This window comes from Leptonychotes weddellii, chromosome 10, assembly GCF_054177405.1.
Source record: "Leptonychotes weddellii isolate Sample4059 chromosome 10, ASM5417740v2, whole genome shotgun sequence".
Classification (NCBI taxonomy): Eukaryota; Metazoa; Chordata; class Mammalia; order Carnivora; family Phocidae; genus Leptonychotes; species Leptonychotes weddellii.
Window position 1 is genome coordinate 56,580,609 of NC_138378.1, and position 19,320 is coordinate 56,599,928.

The 19,320-nt window shown below is 50.4% G+C and overlaps 1 protein-coding gene and 1 long non-coding RNA gene across 3 annotated transcripts in view; one reads left to right on the forward strand and one right to left on the reverse strand.

Moving 5' to 3' along the window:
* The window catches only part of PRKCE (protein kinase C epsilon), a 478,122-nt gene extending 468,596 nt beyond the window's left edge, over positions 1 to 9,526 (forward strand). For both annotated transcript variants that reach the window (XM_081833506.1, XM_081833507.1), the window contains one exon: positions 6,316 to 9,526. In XM_081833506.1, coding sequence (XP_081689632.1) covers positions 6,316 to 6,462 — 147 coding nt within the window. In that variant the 3' untranslated portion in view covers positions 6,463 to 9,526. The remainder of the gene's footprint in view (positions 1 to 6,315) is intronic.
* LOC145723890 (uncharacterized) overlaps positions 1 to 19,320 on the reverse strand; it is a 1,084,435-nt gene that overhangs the window by 453,214 nt on the left and 611,901 nt on the right. The gene's annotated exons all lie outside the window — the stretch shown is intronic.

The following is a 19,320-nucleotide window of genomic DNA, read 5'->3' on the forward strand; positions in this document are numbered from 1 at the left end:
AGCCGAAGGCAGTCGCTTAACCAACTGAGCCGCCCAGGCACCCCCTGGTTAACAAATTTAAAAGGGAGAGAAAGGGATGGAGGATTATGTTTGGAGAAATTTCTGGGTAAATGATCGTTAACTTGAAATTCTGTTCCAACCTTCATTTTTGCCAGGCAAGGCACTACGCAGTTACACATTGTTTATTTCATTTAACTTCACATGTAAGCATGTGTGTTTAAACATAGACACGTGTACTCTGTTATTTAGAATGTATGGTATAATGAATACATGTGTGTATGCAAAGATTCGGTTCATTGATAGTGAGCAAGCATTCCAATTATTTAAATTCTTGCTTTTCCTTTTCAAGTATTTAAAAGAGCAGAGTGGAGCTTAGAGAAGACTATTGACATTTCAAAGCTAGGAGGAATTTGGGGTTTGACTGGTACGGTGAATGAAATTCGTTCAAGCCCACGGATGTTACGTTATGCCGTTGGGCAGTCGGTACATTCCGGGATCTGAGAGGGGGCCGTGACACACGGGACATATTAGAAGGGGCCACACGCGTGACCCAGGAAGTGCCGTGGGAGCTGGGAGGGGATGCGATTGGGTGAGGCTGCTGTCAGAGGGAGTTGGAACCTGACATGGGACCTGGACAAAAAAAGCTGGCCTTGGAGACCGTGTGGAGCTAGCCTGTCCCTCCCCCACCCTCCCCCTTCTGGTCGTGCTCGGGGATCACAGTGACTGCCACCTGTGCTCTTGTCATGCCAGGCAGAGGTAAAGAGCTGGGCAGGGACCAGCCAAGTGGCCACAGGAAAGCCAGCCCCACGCCCCAGCCTGTGAGATTAGGGAGTTTTCTCTGTGCTTGAGAACAAAGTCATCTGTTGATCTCCTCGTAATCAGATGAAGACAGAAGCAGAAATCGCTGGCTCCTCCGAAAGCTCGTGTTTATGACTTCTGTACAGTAAGTGAAAGAATTGCACCAGCCAGACAGGAAGCGAGCCTTCAGGCCGCCGGCCCAGGTCCGTGCCTACGTCCAAGCACTACAACAGCAGGCCGATCCCCAAGCCCTCAGCCGCCTCTGGTGAGTTAGAAGGCAGGCCCAGCAGCTCTGCTTCTCAGATGCAGTTTCTCAAAAGGATCTGGAGCGCCCTGTAACTGTTTCCACAAGCTGCCTCCCTCGCCTCGCTGCGGATACCAGAGATGTGCCCTTCCCCCACGGCTGGCCCTGACCTCTCAACTCCCAGACCTTACCTCCAAAGGGGTGCCAGCAGGGAGCGGAGTGTCCTTTTCCTCTAATAGCAGCCACAAGGGAAGTGACATCAGCTCCCCTTAACCCATCCGTCTTGATGGAATTGTCCCAGACCCTGGTTGAACCTGCTTGTGTTTGTCTCGTTCCAGCCATCAGGGAACCCCAGGGCCCCGAGCTGACCACTGCTCAGGGAGGAAACCCCACGAACTAGGCCTGAGGCTACCTGTTTCTCTGGGCTGCCCCGCTCTAGGCCCCTCATGAGTCAGGCGTCGGCCATCTTGCCACTTGGCCTGCGCGCCCGCAAACGAAAAGCCCCTCTGGTGCCACAGCTGCCAGTGGTCCTGGATCCAGAACACTTTACTGGCTGTAGGTATAGTAGCAGCAAGAGAAGTACAGCCACTCCTTTTTCAGCAGAGATTTGTTGAGCACTCACTGTTCGCCGGGCCAGGCAGTAGGCTGGGGACGGAATGTGAGTTCAACCCAGTCCTCGTCCCCAAAGCTCACAGATGAGTTGAAAGGAGGAGTATACGTGCGATCCATGAAGTGATGAGTTAGGAGAGATGATGGGGCACCCATAAGAGGCATAAAAGGGCAGGAAAGCTGCCTGAAGGAAGGGCATCGACGTCAGGATGGGCAGGGTGAGAAACTCAGCTGGGTGAGGAGGACGTGGGGGCAGAAGGTGGAAATGGGAGAGGGGGTTCCAGGCCGAGGTTTAGCTGTGCAAAGGCTTGGAGTCGAGGGAGGCCAGTGAGTCCAGAGAACCTCATGGTGCAGCAGGGCCCAGAAGAAGTGGGCAACTAGGTGGGGATGAGACCCTGAAGGGGCTTAGAAGTAGAGAACTATGAGACCCGGGGGCTTTTCCCAAGAGCTGTCTGGTGCCATTGGAAGAATCTCAATCTCTGGAAGAAGCCCTGGGATGTTCAGGCAGACCCTGGCTCTGCACTAGTTCAGCACTCGGAGGTATACAGAGAATGTAAGGCTCAGTCCCTTCAGGCAGCATTGGCGTCAGTGGGCAGATCACACAGACTGTGTTGGGTAACAGCTAAGCTGCACATGATGTGCCCATTGCCCACAGTTGCTAAGATTTGGAGGACACATTTATTAGGTGCCCATTATATTTTGGGGTCTACACTAGGCACCTAACTTCTGACATCTCACTGAGTCCTCAAGGCAACCTGTGGAGTGCCTGTTACTACCTCCATTTTACAGATGAAAGACTAAGTCTCAAAGAGTGACTTCACACAGAAGCATATAATCAGGAAGGGCCAGTCCCAGGACAAGGGATCAGCGGGTGTTCTCTCTCCTACTCCATGTTGCCCCCCTGAGTGTGGGACAAGGATGTGGGAAGGGCTTCATGGAGGAGATAAGGTCTGAAGAGGTCCCAGGGTCACCTCTTAGGCTCCGGGGTATGGGCTAAGAGTCTGACATTTAGATTTTAGGAGAGGCATATGGGATGACCAAGGATCTAGGTAAACAGGGGGTGTCTCTGAGGGTTTGCCCATCTGAACCTTGGAGTTGAGTCTTTGGCTTGAGTCTTTTGAGGGAGGCGGCAGCTTTTCTAAGAATAAAATCAGTGAGTAAAGGATATAATCACCAATCCTCTTCAAATTGGTGGATGTTATGCATGCCGTCTCCATGCTATTAATAGGGAATGGTGTTTCCCAGAGATACCTGCTTTGGAAAACTTCTCAAGTGTCTAAGGTTAATAGGCATTGCACATAGTGGGGATGTTGGCTTTTTGAATTGGAGATGAGTAACTGACATGCACCTAAAATGCTTCCAAGGATTTGGAAGGGCCTGGGCCAGGTTGCGTAAGGGGGTGGGCGAAGCAAGTGTATTTTTCTCGAGAGCTCTTGTAGAATGGCACAGTCACTCACATGCTACCGAGGATTCTGTGACCCCTGGAAAGCCCAGAGCTGGGCTAGATGGCTCCACAAACTAGCGTGAAATGGAGCTAGAGGTCCCCTGGGAAGGATATCCCTGGCTGTGCTGACTGACCCTGGATCCCTGGTACTCAGTCAGAGGGTGACAATGCTCATACATCCTGTGGAATCTAGCTCCACCACCACGCTCAGCTGACCTCGGGAACCAAAACCAGTTTCCATGACTAATGGCCACTCAGAACTGAAAGGTGAAGCACAAGCAGTAGGTACACAGGGAGAGCCAATGCCAGAGCAGTTCCAGATTTCCCGAGCTTCTCTATACACATGCTCCCCCTCATGCGTGCCCGGTGAGAGGGAGCCGGGAAGGAGGGGTCCCCGCTTCTGTAGGTACTGGAGACCCAGGCACGGCCCACCCTTAGCCATGTTACAAAATGAGTTTTCCTCCCGCCCTTTTCCTTGCCTCCCTTCTTCACCCCTCTTCACACACCTCTTCTTCTACCACCCCTTCTGCTGCTCTCCAGCCCCTTCTGACCCCTCTCGAGGACATCTTTTGGTCACCTTCTGGGATGATGCTCTGTGCTTCCCAAGTCACTCCTCCCCACCCCGTTCCTCCTCCTAGACTCATTTTACCCAGCGCAGCAGGCCCATACTCAGCAACGCCTTCCTCAATCCAAGTGAATCCATCCCTCCTTGGACAGAGATGTTCAGAAGAGGCACATCACCACACCCTTTCCCCTGGCACTGACCCTCCCATGTCACTGTGGAGATGGGCTTGGTATTCCTCTTGGAAGTCCCTGTCCATGAAGGGCCCCCCTTTCCTTTCCTCTTGTGGTATACACAGCAGAGGTGGAGACCAGATCGTCCTCCTGCCCAGGAGCCAGCCCTTCCTGGTAGAGGTTACTGAGCCATGTCTTGGCTTCCCCATCTCAAGGGCAACATGCACATCCTTCAGTTGCAGGTCCTGTTTCCATCCCTTGGGTTTTCTGTATCTCCCTTCTGTCTCCCCTCCAAGGTCTCTGGGACGTACTGAACTATGCAGCTCAAGCCCAGAGAAAAGACACCAAGCAGGCCTGATGGGTGCTGAAAGCTTCACTCATCCCTGCTCTGTGCCGTCCACCTGATTCTGATCTCAGCCTGGGGTGATCGGCAGACATGGTCCCCCGCCAAGCCCACCCACTCTCACCCCGACCCATAGCCTCTCCTGCCATGCTTGCCCACTGGCCAGCCCTTTTGGCTCCATGATAGCCCAGCAGCCTGGCCTAAATATCTCCTGGTGGGCTTCGATCCTTGCCCTGTCTTTCCATTTCTGCAGGGTCCAGCTCTCCAGACGCTCCACGCACGCGGCATCCTGCAGAGACCCGGATTTGACTCTGACTCTGCTCTTAACTAGTCAGGTGATCCTGCTTGAGTCAGCAGATCTCTTTGAGCCCCACTTTCTTCATGTGTATAATCAGGGTTACAATACCTGCCTGTTCCAAGGACCAAATAAGGAAACGAATGGGAAGGTGCTCCGTAAACTATAAAGCCGCCCTTCCCAAACCGTGTCCTGCAGAACTCTTCTCCTAAGGGAGGTGCTGAGAAGCTATTCAGGAAAAAAAAAAAAAAAAAGTTTCATGTCAAATATGAGGAAGGCTGTCCTAAACACAGTGAACCCAGTTTCTTGACTCTAGGACGTCTCAGAGCCTTTAATCCGCCAGTGTACATGGCAAACCTCCAAGAACTGGGTGCAAAAATAGCTTTGTCTCAAAACCACTTTTTTCAGACTACTTATTAACGTCTTTCAGGTCACTCATTTGCACAGAACAAAGCATATATTAATAATATTCTTCCTACAAATAATAATGCGATTTCCACAAGAGCCATTCCATCATCCGGGTCACTAATCCTGGGTAACACCAGTTAATCAGCGCCTGGAAGAATATGGCAGGAGCTCCTCCAAGCCCCTGGGCGTTATGCCGTGTACTACAGGGGAGGGGGGCTGGTGCTGAAGGCCCCTGCAGTTGGACTCGCCCTCCCTCCCTCCATCCCCAGGCTGGACTCTACCCCAGGCGGCTCAGTGAGCCCATCGTCCTGTTCTCCAACTTCCGTGTTCCTGCCCCACCCCCACCTTTGCCCCATCTCTCTCCCTGCCAAGGCTACGTCTTCCATCTCTACCAACGCGACTGTAACTCATTCTTCCAGCCCCAGCCAAGTCCCGACTTCTCCATGGAGGTTGTTCTAGCTCTTGCAGTGTGTGTTTGAGACAGGAATACTGGCTCCCAAATTAACCAGAAGTCCCAAAAGGCAGAGAGTGTGATTCACACTTTCAGATTTTCCCCCCAAACCAGGATTTGTTTGATTGCTGCCCTCCACATCCCCCCTATAGACCATAAGCCCTACTTTGGGAACTTGAGCCTCCCAACCAGGTATGGGTCCTTCTGAGCTGGGGAGTCATTGGTGGGTTTTTCCCATGTTCATTCATTCAGTAGATGCTTCCTGTAGGGAACCCAAGGCTGACGAAGACAAGGCCCCTGCCTTTAAGGAGCTCTCGGTCAAGACAAACACACAAAACTCATTGCAAATAATCATAGAAATAATGTAGGAGCGCAAAATAGGGTTCTGAGTGTGTGCAGGTAGGGATGGAGGCAGGCTTCCCAGAAGATGGTCCCCCCGCCCCCCACTCAGCCTCCTACTTAGAGGATGTGCTATGGAGCAGACTTGGCAAGGTTAGGGAGGTCTACCACTAGAGAAGAAAGACCACTGGAGACTCTGTGGGAAGGAGATTCGAGTGTGTTCCCTGGGTTACAGGGATGGAGGTCTCGATGGGAGAAGGAGATTCGAGTGCGTTCCCTGGGTCATAGGGCTGGGGGTCTCGATGGAGCTAAAGGGTTAGACTAGGAGGGGCAGTGTGAGATGAGAACTCTGCATCCCACTCTCCCAGACACACACACCCCACCCCCACACAACAGTCTGTGGGAATCCCACTTCCCTGCTTTTCCATCATCCCCTCTCACCTGGACTCATTCTTCCTCTCCAAGTCCTCTGCCACCTCCTGGTCCTGGGGCCATCCATCGTGACCTCATCGGAGCAGCCCTGGGTCTGCTCTTGGTAGCCAGCAGTCTGCTTTGGTGAGAGGCTGGTCAATGTGATGCCCAGTCCCCACGGGGGGCCCTGGGGAGGAAGGTCAGCCTGGAGTCAGTGCTTTCTCTTTTCTTCTCGCAGAAAACCAAAAGAGACGTCAATAACTTTGACCAAGACTTTACCCGGGAAGAGCCAGTACTCACGCTCGTGGACGAAGCAATTGTGAAGCAGATCAACCAGGAGGAATTCAAAGGCTTCTCCTACTTTGGTGAAGACCTGATGCCCTGAGAAGCTGCTCCAGGTGGAGTTTGGTGATGCTGCGGGAAGGAGTGCCAAGAAGAGTCCGATTTCTGGAGGCTCCGAAGGCCTTGAACTGCTTCTCCTGTTCTCCAAAGCCCCAGTCCCTCGTCTACCCTCTATTTATTGCATTCCCTTGACCCAGGCCAGGTCCTCCCTCTTCTACCTGGGGACCAGATTGCACTCTTGGTCCTTGTCTCAGCAGTCGTGCCGAATCGCATGGGGTCGGCGGGCAGTGTTTGGTGTGTCGGCAAGCCTGTCTCCCCTCCTCGGGGGTTCCCAGCAGTGACGCAACTTCAGTTCTTTTCCTTCGAAGAGCAACAAGAAGAGCAAACAAGAAGCCCCCGGCTCTGCTGTCAGACAGAGGGTCCCGACAACTGTCACCTCTCATCCCCCCCTTCCCCCCCACCTGCCATCCTCTGCCCTTCTGTCCAGGAGAGACGGGTGCTTCTCCAGCCTGGGGGTGGGCGCCCTCGGGGCATGCTGTGAAGGAGACAGCCGGCGAGATGCACGGGTGGGCTCCCTGTGTCAGTTTGCTCTGGAATGGCTCATTCGCCTTGCTTTGGTGTTAGCTTTGGGCATGCCAGCGTTGTGAGAGCATGTATCTCGTGGAAGAAATCCCTCTTTGTAGAAAAAGAAATTTGATTTTTGAACTCGATTGACATTTGAAAAATATATTAGCAAGTTGGCTTTCTGATTGGCCAAAAGATATAAATTCCAATATTAATGCAGGGAGCTATTAAAGGGCTAATATACAATGAGAAACCAACCGTCCAAGGTTGATGCTGTTCACACTTTCGTGGCGCATGGGGGCTGGATGAATCGAGAGAGAAGGAAACAAGGGGCGCTCCTCATTCTTCAAGCTCTGGCTGAACACAGAGGCCACCGTGGCGATGGCTCAGACCCTGAGGTTCTAGTCAAGCTCACTCCCAAATTTTCTTTCCGGTTTTGTTCTAAATTCCCAGCACACACACTATTTATTTCCTGCGACGGCGTGTTCCTTTTGCGCACTTCTGCGAAAATGGTTGTACTACTGTGTCGTGGTCTTTAGACGTTACACGTGTGAAGTGAAATATGAAATCTCCGCTCTTGAGATGAGCAGAGTGAGGCTAAACGGGGGTCATGTGCAGGGTATCCAGAGACGGACGAGCGACTTGTTTGGAAACTGACAACGTGGCCGATGTGCTTGGAGCTGTGTTTCTGTGTGTCATGCCGGGGCAACTCATGCGGACACGATCTCATGGATGTGATGTTACCTCCTGTAGATATTGCTAACAGTGTTACATTCTTCGATTTCCAAGGGTTCTCTGTGGCTGTGTGTATATGTTTCCCGGAGGTCATTTGATTTATCTATTTTACCGAACTGATTTAGCAGGGAATGGAATCCATTCCAGCTGTTGCACGTGGATTTCCCAGCCGCCCCTAAATATGTATACTTGTGAGTGGCAGAGTGGCACTAATGAAGCTTTTTGCCTTTTGTACATTTGACATTTTTGTATATAGTGTTTGCTGCAAGCCTGTGGATTTAATTCATTGAGTTTAGAGGTATCAACTGCTGCATGTTCAGGCATATTATAAAACTTTAGTCTATGAAAGAATAATTATAATAATGTCCAGGTGCAATACTCTGTAAGCATATTGGTTCAAGTTACCGGGAGATAAGGTGTGTTTCTTTCTTTCTTGAGGGCGGGGAGGAGTCCTTTGTATTGTTTATTTCATTTTGGTTTATTTCAGAAGATGTAAACATATATTAAGCTATATTAAGTCTCACAAATAGTTCTCCTGTGCTCTATTATGCCCTGATAGAGATGGGGAAGGGAAAGGGATGTTTTTGATGGTGGTTTCAAAGCTTGGACAGTGACTAGCTCGAGCCCCTAGGAAGTTGGTGTCCATATTTGCATCTGGCCGGTCACAGCCTTTGTTACTAACGATGACCTTCAGTTCTCTTTTGTTTTTATTTTTTTAAAAACTCAGGTGTAATTATTATCTGTTCTTACGTTAATTTCAAATATTATACTATATCAATTTGTGTGTTTGGCATACCAGTGAAGTGATGAAGAACAGTAGATTAACTTAATTTATCTTCGGTAACTTGACATACTGGGGAGAGACTCTTCTGGAGTTGAGTACAAGCACAGAAACATCTTCATGGTGGCATCATCTCATTTTTTAAGAAGACATGACAAGACTGCCCATCATACTCATGCATCACTACTGCTCTGTTTTTCCTCTGCTTCCTTCACCACGATGAACTTGGAGTGACCAAGCAAGCTCTAACTGCAATGCCAAATGGCCTGCACCAAGGCCTCGGTGGTGTTCCCTTCTCAGAAGGGCTTGGGTCCTTCCCACAGGACAACTGGCATTTTTGCTGGAAGGTCAAACAATACATTCCACCCGGCAGCTCCAGGCAGTCATGCGCGGGGTGTCTGGCCTAGAGACACCCCCTTTCAGCACCAGAGCTGGGCTGGCTGGGACGCCACCTGCTTGGGGCCGGAGCTGACCAAGTTCTCACACGGGCAGGTTCAAATCCCACGTCATCTATAGAAAAAAAGCTTGTGTGTTCCTTGAACATTCTTTGTTTCCTTTCAGTTTTCACAAGGGTTAGGAAGCGGACACACGGTTACATTTCTTTCTCATCTATCCAGCTCTTGAGTGGAAAAAAAAAAAAAAAGCCAAAAAAATACATGAAGGATAGCTGTTCTCCTGTGTTCTCTCATTATGGACTTCGTGAAGTGGAAACATCACTTTTTTCCTCCAAAGGTGAAAAAAATGCATTCTTGCTTTAAAAAAAAAAAAGCTAAAAAATTACCTCTTTTTAAATTATGTGCAAAATAATTCTGGCTAAATATAAAATGTATTCAATTTTAGGGTTTTTTTTTTGTATTGTGATGCTTTATTTGTACATTTTTTTTTCCTTTCTGGATGTAATTTTAATCTCTTGCCATTCATTAGTGTTATTTCATTGTAAACATTATTGTGCCAAATGTACTGTATTCAAAAGGATGTGAATGTGTATTGTTTCAGAACCTAATAAATACAATGGCGTTAAATCTTATTTCTGGGCTCCAGTGAGCATTTTTATCTCCTTTGTGAGGGGCAGGGTCGCTAGAGATTCCAAATTCCAAAACCTAGACATGGTTTCAGCTTTCCCCTGTCCTTTGAAGATGCAGGAAGGATGCACATGGCCATATTGACTCACCCCAGCCTTGCCTCTAAGCTTCTGGGAATACCACCGCGGGGATGGAGGGGGCCTGAGTAGACCAGACGTGGCTCTGGGCGGTCTGGGCGTGGAGCGAAACCGCCCCATCTGCCTGGGAGTGTTGGAAGATGGGCGAGCCAAGCAGGCAGCACCCGCGTTTTTGTCTTTCTAGAGAAGCAAACGCTGAATCTCGCTGAAGCCAATGCCCATTCAAGCCTCGTCAGGACTCAGGTTCTGATTGGCCTTTCAGAACGTCAGGTCTTTGGAGTCCAGGAAACTCCTCCTAGACTGGGAGCCCCTTGCAGCCTGGACCTGGAGCACGACTGACCACTGGGGCTCAGAGCGTTAGGTTGTGCCCGCCTCCGCGGCTCGGCCAATGTTCGTGGCCATCATGGTGACTCCTGGGCTCTCCGGTTCCTCCTTCATTCTGGGGCTCCTTTCTCATGTCACACTGCTGGTTCTGCAAGGCTCCTCCTCTTCTTTCTCCAACACAGATTTCTCAAGAATATTTGAAACTCAAAAGTACACTCTTGAGTACACCACAAATTTCAGTTAGCCAAAACTTCGTCTTCCTTAAGAGTTGTGGAAATGATTGCAGGTTTATTATTTGTCATCCTCGGGTGAAGGGATGGTCAACCTGTCATCCTTTCAGCCCTCAAAACCGCTTCCTCATAAGCCCGCCAATGACTGTGGTAGGTCATCCCGAATGTACTCTCAGTCTCCCCTCAGTAATGTCTCCTGCCTGCCTGGGGATGTAGCATGGACCTCCAGACCCCCCCACCCCCAACAGGAAAACTGTATATATCACATAGTCTCCTCCCTGATTCAGGCAAGTTGTCTTGGTAAGTGACCAAGGAAACACAAACATCTTGTCAGCTTGTCTGTCTCATTAATTTAAATAAAAGTCAGAAGAAATAAAAGGAGCTATTCTAGGAAGGTAAGAAGACGTCTCCAAGCATTTCACTGAATGAAATCTGACCAGCCTATACCTCCCTTGCCTGGTGGCCCAGAAGAGACAGCTCCAAAGTCTGGAAGATGAGGGAACTCATCCTCCCAAATCTATATATTCCACAAACCCCATGGAAGCTATAAGAAAGGTCAATTGCTGATCAGCATCCCTGGTTTGGAACCTCTCTCCCACCCCCAGCCACGTTCCAGGAGAGAGAGCCAGGCACTGGTCGATCTGTTCCAGGAAACCATGGACGTTTGTTCCTGGTGAGGCTTAGATGGTTCCAGAGCTGCTTCAGGGAAGCCTGTTTGGGTGGCTGTGCCCTTGAACTGAAAACCTGCCAGTCTAACAGATTCCTTATGGAATCAATGAGCACATTGCCCCTTCTCCATCTCCTTATACCTGAACCGAGTCCAGCGCTTGCGTTAGCAGCAGCCTAAAGATCCCCATGTGATAAGATGACTGAGCCACGTGACACGTGTTGTCATAACTCTTGGGTGGCAGAGATGGAGTGGCAAGAAGGCTTAGACGCCATATTACGAAATCTGTTTCTTATTTGAGAGTACTTTAGCCTCGACGATGATACTACACTGAGGGTACGTTGGTTGTAAGCAATACCTGAAGAATGGAACAGCTGTGCCAATCAGGAGTATCTCCTCCAGGGATGGAGAGCTGGTCAAAGAGTGTTTGTTTTTTTCCAGAAGCCTGCTGCAAGTGCTTCTGCTCCCTCTTATCTCCCATCAACACCTGGAGGTTTTGTCACTAGCATAAAGGATTCCAGGAAAATATTTTCTCAAGGAAAATGGTGGCTTGTTAACTAGCATAGAGAATGTTAGAAAGGTGACGTTGGTGATATTTGAGATAGCAGATGGTCAAAGATATTTAAAGACAAATCTCCACATTGAAAAACAAAAAACAATGAAAGAAGTAGCCTTCTACCTCCCTAGCCATCGGGGCAGTGAAAATCTAAATCCGTGCAATCCCACCTCACGCCTGCCAGAATGACTACATAAAAAGGCAGACATTATCAAGTTTTCTTAAGGATATGGAACAGTTGGAACTTTTGGTGTTTCTGGTTTGAGTATAAAATGGTACAACTACTTTGAAAAATGTTTGCTACTAAAAAGGCTACTGAAAAGTCTACTAAAGCCAAACAAGCTTGGCTCAACAGAACAGTCTATCAACCATAGAATAAGAAATGCATTGAGGAGTATTTGCAGAATAGGACACTGGAGAGAGCCTGGAATGATTTACAGCTACGAGCAACAACATAGATGAATCTTGCAGCATAATGTCGAGTTTAAGAAGCCAGGCACAAAGGAAGGCAGACTGTATGATTCCATTTGTGTAGACTCGCGAAACAGATCATCTGTGCTACTAGAAATCTAGCAGGCTAGTTGTTGCCTTTGTGGGGAGGGGACGTCGTGACTGGAAGGGGCCACAGAAGAAGGCTTCTAGGATGCTGGGTAAGTTTTGTTTTCTGAGCTGGGAGCTGCCCAACAGCTATGTTCACTTTGTGATCATTGACTGAGCTTATGACTGGTGGACTTCTCTCTGTGTGTATTATACATCAATAAAAAATTGCCACACACACGCACCCACCCCAGGATCACTTTTGTCTCTTACTCTTGGGGATGGCACAGGTGGGCCCTGTAAGCTGCCCTTGTCCCTCTGCTGTCCTGGCGGAGCCTCAGTCACCTAACTCCCACAGCAGCCTCTCCTGTGGCTGGCCCCAGGTCTCATTTGACCTGGGTGGACCTTTTCTTCAAGGCACTGTTGGAAACACTGAGGTTGACAGAGCTGGAACTACATGGAACTTGCTCAACGGCCACAAGACTCTTCTGTGCGTGCTGGCTAATAAAATGTCTGTGTGTCTCCGAACGTGGTCCGCGGGGACCTTAGGGAGCAGCTAAGCCTCCCCCTCTGGCAGCCACTGAGATCACCAAAACAGAAGCCCGGGAAATGCATCACCAAAATTGGTTCAGGGAGTCTGTGACGAGAGGTTTGGCTTGCGGGTTTTCTGCTCGGGCAGGCAGCCGTGCCTTTCTAAACCTGTTTCCACATTCATCAAATGGTGATAACAAGACCTACTACCCCAAAGTCCTCTTGTGGAAGGTCAGCGAGATAAAAGGTTCCAAAGCACCGCATCTAGAGTTGTGGCTCTTCTTTCTCTTCCCCAAGGCACTCTGTCCCCGATCAGAGCCCAGCCTGCATCACGGGCAGCGTGGCCTGGTCTGCCGGGGACTGCTTGGCTCTCCTGTCTGCGCTGTGCTTTGTTTCCCCTCATCCTCCAGATGGCCTGCCCCTCAGCTCTCCGGGGGCACCTACACACCCCATCCCACCTGTGAAGGACCCTCTTTGGGGCAGGAAGGGAACACGGGTGAAGACAAGGTCTTAGCACTCAGGGAAATTACAACCCACAGAAGATGTGATAGGCCCATGCAGAAGAGCAGCATAATGTAGACAAGAGAGACAAAGATCAGCCCTGTAGGTGACGCCAGGGAAGTCCAGAGAAGGGGGTTAGGTTTGTGCTATCCAGGCAGGCTTCCTGGAGGAGGCCGTGGTGAGAGGGCACTGAAGGAGGACAGGCTGTGGGGGGGGGCGGGCAAAGGGCAGAGAAGGGCCTTCCGTGTGGCCCCTCAGCTGGTTCAGGTAGTCTGGCAGTAAGCAACCTTGCCGCAAGCATCTTCACCCCATAACTAATTAGCCATAAGGCGATTTTGCTGTAAAAGAGAAAAATCACGAAAAATAGATGAAACTTTCATTAAAAGGGACATAATAAAACATGAAAAATGAATAACAACATTAAAAAGACTTTATTGTGAAATTCAAAATATTTGAATACGTTCAAAATGTATAGTGTAGATTATTGGCAACACTGCTCACATAACTGATTTTACTTCATGGATTGTAGAAAAGCGCATGTCTTCAAAGCCTTTCCATCATAATATTATACTGTGTGTGTGTGTGCGCGTGTGTGCGTGTGCTGATTGATTTGTCTCATTTGGCATCTCGCTTTTTCTTTCTTCGCTGCAATTTCTCCCTTCACTAAGAGAAGTATGTGTTTCCGAGTACGAGGACGCATCTTTGTAACTGAGCTTTGTGTTGCACTGTGAAGGCCTTCCACGTTGCTGTTTGTTCTTGGCGTATGGTCACATGCCCATTGCCAGAAGCTCCGACGATCTAAGGGAAACGTGGGCTCAACACTCCGTGCTGCTGTGTAGACCATCATGAGGGTGAAGATGTATAGAATATAGAAATGGGCAAATACAAAAATGGGCACATGGCATCAATGGAGAAATAAAACCAAACCGTCAATCAGTTTTTTGTTTGTTTGTTTTTTATCTTTTACAGCAGAATTGTCTTATGGCCAACTAGTCAAGTGGCAAAAGTGTTTGCAGCAAAGATGTCTATGGCAAAGATGTTTACCGAAATAGCACCAGACCCGAGCTCAGCTTGGAGTAGCACGGAAGGCCTGGGGTGGGGGACCCGGCTTGCAGGGCAGTGGTCCAACTTCATCTCTCAACATGAGATTGTCAGGGTCACAGGAGTCCTTCAGAGTAGCCTGACCGTCTCTGCAGGTGGGACAGTCTCCCGGAGAGCCCAGCCCTGCCCTCGATAGAGGGCTGTCTTTGTGGATGACGGGAGAGATCAGGTCTCACTGCCCTCTCTGATTCTGATCAGATCCAGTAGTTGCTGCCCGAGGACTGAGATCAGGTCAGCCTCAGTTCTAGAACCCAAATGCCGAGTAAACTATTCCAAGCCTTACTGCTTCTCAGGCCCTTCTGTGAGTGGCGAAGCGGCAGCAGGAAGCTGCCCGCTGCTCTCGAGGCTGGCCACCAGCTGCAGAATCTCACCATTTATGCTTCCTTCTTTGGGTCGTTAATTATTTGTTTCACCTGCATTATCCTTCTTTGTTCCAGACATCGAGTTAGGCACTTGACATAAGTAATCCATTTAAGCCTCACAAATATCACATGATTCAGGTAGTTGATAGTTTCTGTGGTAGTTAATACTCCATTTATCCCCCTTTTATAGATAAGGAAACTGAAGGTCAGAAATTACATAACTCAGTCCGTATGACTGCGTGAAACTGTTGTGTTCTTAAGCCCATTCTACAGATGGTTGCCCAAACCGTCAGACCCAGGGACAGGTCAGGTGTGCTCAGACAGGACAGAAAGTACTTAAGCACAGAACAGATAATGCAGAACTATTCGTTCTCTCATTTATTCCACAAATGTTCGTAGAGTTCCTACCATGTGCCAGCCCCTCATCGGGACATCAGTAAACAAAACAGATGAAAATTGGTGCCCTTATAGAACTTAGGTGGGGGCAGGGTCTTGACAGACAATAAACAGTAAATATGACCATGAAGTGAATTATATAATGCGTAAGAAGATCAAGGCCACCCCTAACATTTGAAGCAAGAGTACAAATGGAGGTCCGGATTGTAGGGCTAAACTTTTTTTTAAGTTATAAGTAAGGTACCATTAAAGACGTGCAGCCAGTCCCTTGTGTCACCTGCATAAGCCCCCGTGACTCAGTGCTCATCACCCCTGGGGATTCTAGCTACTCTAAGGGGATCCGCTCCTGAGGGCCCCTCCTCGTCGGTTCTGTTCACTAAGAGGTGACAGTGGTGACACAAAAGACGGCAGATGAAATCAGAGCAGGGGCTGCCCTGGACGACCCCTCCCCACCTTCCCTTGCTGCCCTCCCGCTTAGCCGAGGCCAGCGCATCCTCTGGAGCTCAGGCCCATGGTGGGGGTGCAATCAGAAGACTGGTCCTGGCCAACACCGCCTTAGAAATCGTGCTCCGTGCTGACGTCCTTGCTGAAATGGCCCTGCCTTCCACTGCGCCCATCCCAGATGTATGTGGGGGTGTTTAATCTGTACCGTGTGTGGACGCTGGGGTGGGGTGGGGGGCTCCTGGGTGATCCTTGGCAGGGGAAGAGTCTAAGCCGGGGAGGATAAATGCAGCCAAAGGCAGGCTGGGTGGGGCCGAGGAGGAAGGTCTTTCCTTCAATTCATATTACCACCCACTGCGGCAATGAAGAGATCCCGGAGTGGAGTGGGGAGGTGGCAGACCAGGGTGTGCATGCAGGTGTGGAAAGGGGGTGCTGGTGGATCCCAGCAGCAGCAGCTGGGAGCATCTTGGCTGCAGGGGAGCCGATTGGATTGCTGTGGGAATACATGTGCCTCGTCCTCTTGCCCACGTACCCCTTTCACTGCTGAGCTCGGTTGGAGGGAAGGAGGCTGGCTTCCGGTGTGCCTGCCATGGGTCGGGCGGGCACTGTGCCGCTGAGATGTTGATTAGGTCCCCAGCTTGAGAAATGAGGGCTCTGAGGCTCAGCAAGTTCAGGAAGTTGTCCAAGCCACACAACCAGCCCCCTGCAGATGCAGAACTCAAGCCTGCCATTTGTGGCTGCGTCTAGTTGGGGCCAAAGACCTGGCTCTACCCCTGGGGCCCCTGGTCCCTCCCCCCACACAGGTCCTGCATGCTTGTCGCTTTATTTTTCCCAGAGAAATGTCACCTCCGTGTGTAGAGATATAATTGTTTGATGGAATTAGACTTGTGTTGCTCTCTCAGAAAGCTTTGAATGTGAACACTGAGGCACAGCCAGGAAACAGGGCAGAGGCCTCTGGGAATCCTTTCTCTCCTGCCCCACCCCTCTCCCCATGCCACTGCCTCCTAGCAGGACCCTGAGAGCTGGTCCCTGAGCCCAGCAAAGCCTGCATCCTCTACCCTCAGACATCCCTCCCAGCACCAGAAAAAGAACCCCTCCCTATGGACTATTCTAAGCAGGAAGCCAGTTTTCAGTTCACTGGAAAACAGGAAATGCCTCCAAGGGTCTGAAGTCTCTTTAGTCACTGCGCGCCCTTCATGCAGGGTCTGCGTCCCAGGCCAGCTGCTGAGCACAGCCCCAGACGCAAAGCCACCCCAACCCCCAGCCTGGAGAGCGTGAGCCTCGGTACCACTCACAAGCCCCTCTGCTCCTGGCGCCAGAGCTAACTTCTTCATCCCCTGCTCAGGACACGGGTCCTTCTGGACTGGGCGAGAGCCCTCGGGATGCCACGGATGCTACATGAAGCACCAGGGAGGCTGATTAGCCTCTCACCAGAGCCAGAGGCCTCAGCCCCCGCCGAAGGCTGACCTCTCACCCACCCCCACCCGACTGATTTCTAAACCCCGTCAGAGATTGGTGGGCCCCCAACAAAGCCTGACTTCCTAGTCCTTTCCTATGGTTTGCTTCCTCATCCTGGCTACACACTCACCCTCTAAACTTGACCTTGTCAGAAACTAACCTTTAGTATTAACCACGGCTTCACTTCCTCCCCCTGGCCACAGACCAAGCTCGAATGCTCACCAGCCTCCTTATCCATTCAGACATTTACTGAGCTTCTACTGACTGCTAAGTGCTGTGAGCCCAGCACAGCCTGGCGGGGCGGGGGGATGGGGGGTGGGGGGTGATGTAGGCCTCACACATGAAGCCCTAATCAGATTGGGGAGTGGGGGCGGGGGGAGGGGAGTGGGAGCCTTGTCTGAGACTCCAATGCTGTCACTGTCTCCGACTTGCTGGGTGACCTTGGGTTGGTCACATCATCTCCTGGGCCGGGATTTCCACGGGTTCCTCTGCAGCGGGATGGCATGCGCAGATGGTCTCTGAGCTCCCCATCCTCCATGGTACATGCCAAGGGGAAAGCCTAAAGCAGTCTAGGACATGAGACATCATCAGTGTCGGGAGGGTGTAAGGGATCAGGCACTTCTAGTTCTATGTGGTAGATGAGGATTCAAGGAATCCCTCCTCCATTTGAATGTTGGTTGTTTGGTTCCACCATAGATGGTGGGTCCCTGACTAGATACCACTAATAGTTCTTCCTGCCTCAGCTTTTCCATCTGTGAAAAGAGGTGTGACACCAGCCGTTCAGGATTCTGGCTGTCTATGAGTTGACCCAGATGGTAGAGGAAACAGGGTAATTTGGGATAAAGACCACCCAGGGCCCAGCACAGGAGCTTCAAGCTCAGTTTGATTCCCCAAAAGGCACAGGGATGGCAGTGGGTAGAGTGTAGACTGGCTGTGAGGGGGACAAACCACTCTTTAGAAACCTGCCCCCATTCTCCCATCATTAACTGAATTAATAAGCTCGTTCCTTATTAACTGCACAATGCCCAGAAGTCACCATCAAGGAGCAGCAAGCTCATGCACAGGCAGTGCCCTGCACCTCACCTGCACGTTACCTGTCCCTAGCCCCCCGCACAGGCCTGCTTCCTTGACCAGCCCTCTTCCCCATAACTGCTGAGAGCAGGACACTGAAAGAAGAGCAGATACTGACTGGGAAAATCCACCAGAGCAGGTGAAGATAGATGGGTCTAGAGGAGGTGAGGTCTGAGGACTCCTGGGGTCTCCAAGTTCTTTTCATGAGGTGTAATCTATGAGCAATCCGTCGCTGTGTACTCAAACACCTCAGAACTTAGCTTAAAACCACAGACATTACCTCATAGTAACTCACAGTAAGTCAGGACGCAGGCATGGCTTAGTTGGAAGCCTCTCCTCAGGGTCTCCCGCCAGCTTCAGTTAAGGTGGCAGCTGGGGCTGCAGTCTCATCCAACGGCTCAACTAGGGGAGGGTCTGCTTCTGACTCACTGCCGTGGTTGTGGGCAGGCCTCCGTTCATCACTCAGGATATCGGCCAGAGGCCTCTTTCAGTTCCTTGCTGGGCGGGCCTCCCCACAGCGCAGCTTGCACCATGGCAGCTCACTTCCCCCAGAGCGAGAGAGCAAGAGAGGGCACTCAAGGTGGAAGCCACAGTCTTTGTGACATCATCTTCAAAGTGACATCCCGTTGCTTTTGCTCTGTGTGTTCCTTAGAAGCAAATCACCGGGTCCAGCCCACACCCAAGTGGAGGGGATTCCACAAGGGCATGGAGATCAGGGGGTGGGGGTCACTGGGAGACACGTCAGATGCCGCCTAACAGAGGATCCGTGAGGCTCTCTCTTTTCCAACATATCTCTGTGATACTGGATTTTCTCCATATACTTCGCCCAGAAGAGACTTCATGCAGAAGCATACGTGAGAATCCAGCGGTCCTCCATAAAGCTGCATATGAAAGAGATTTGTAGAAATGGAAAACAATGCCACTATATTGATAGATGTAACCCACATTAATAAAGGCTCATTGGGGTCCTCCTAATTTTCAAGAGTATAAAAGGATCTTGAGATCAAGAAGCTTGAGAATGAGGGTGCCTGGGTGGCTCAGTCGGTTAAGCATCTGCCTTTGGCTCAGGTCATGATCCCAGGGTCCTGGGATCGAGTCCCGCATCGGGCTCCCTGCTCTGTGGGGAGCCTGTTTCTCCCTCTCCTCCCCACTTGTGCTCTCTCTCTCACTATCTCTGTCTCTCTCTCTCAAATAAATAAAATCTAAAAAATAAATAAATAAATAAATAAAAATTTGAAAAAGAAGCTTGAGAATGACAGGTCTTGAAGGTTAGAACTAGGAGACTATCCAAGGAGGGTTGCCCTGGGGGGTGGGGGGACATGCCAGTGAGAAACCTCCCAGCCCCCAAACACCTCAGAAGCCTCAATGCCTGGGAGAGAGGCAGCCAAACACAGCTAGTGAGACCAAGAGCCTACAGTCTACCTTTCACTTTCTTTATAGCTTTGCACACAAAGTGTCTCTGAATGTCTGTCGTTTTGCATCTGGGT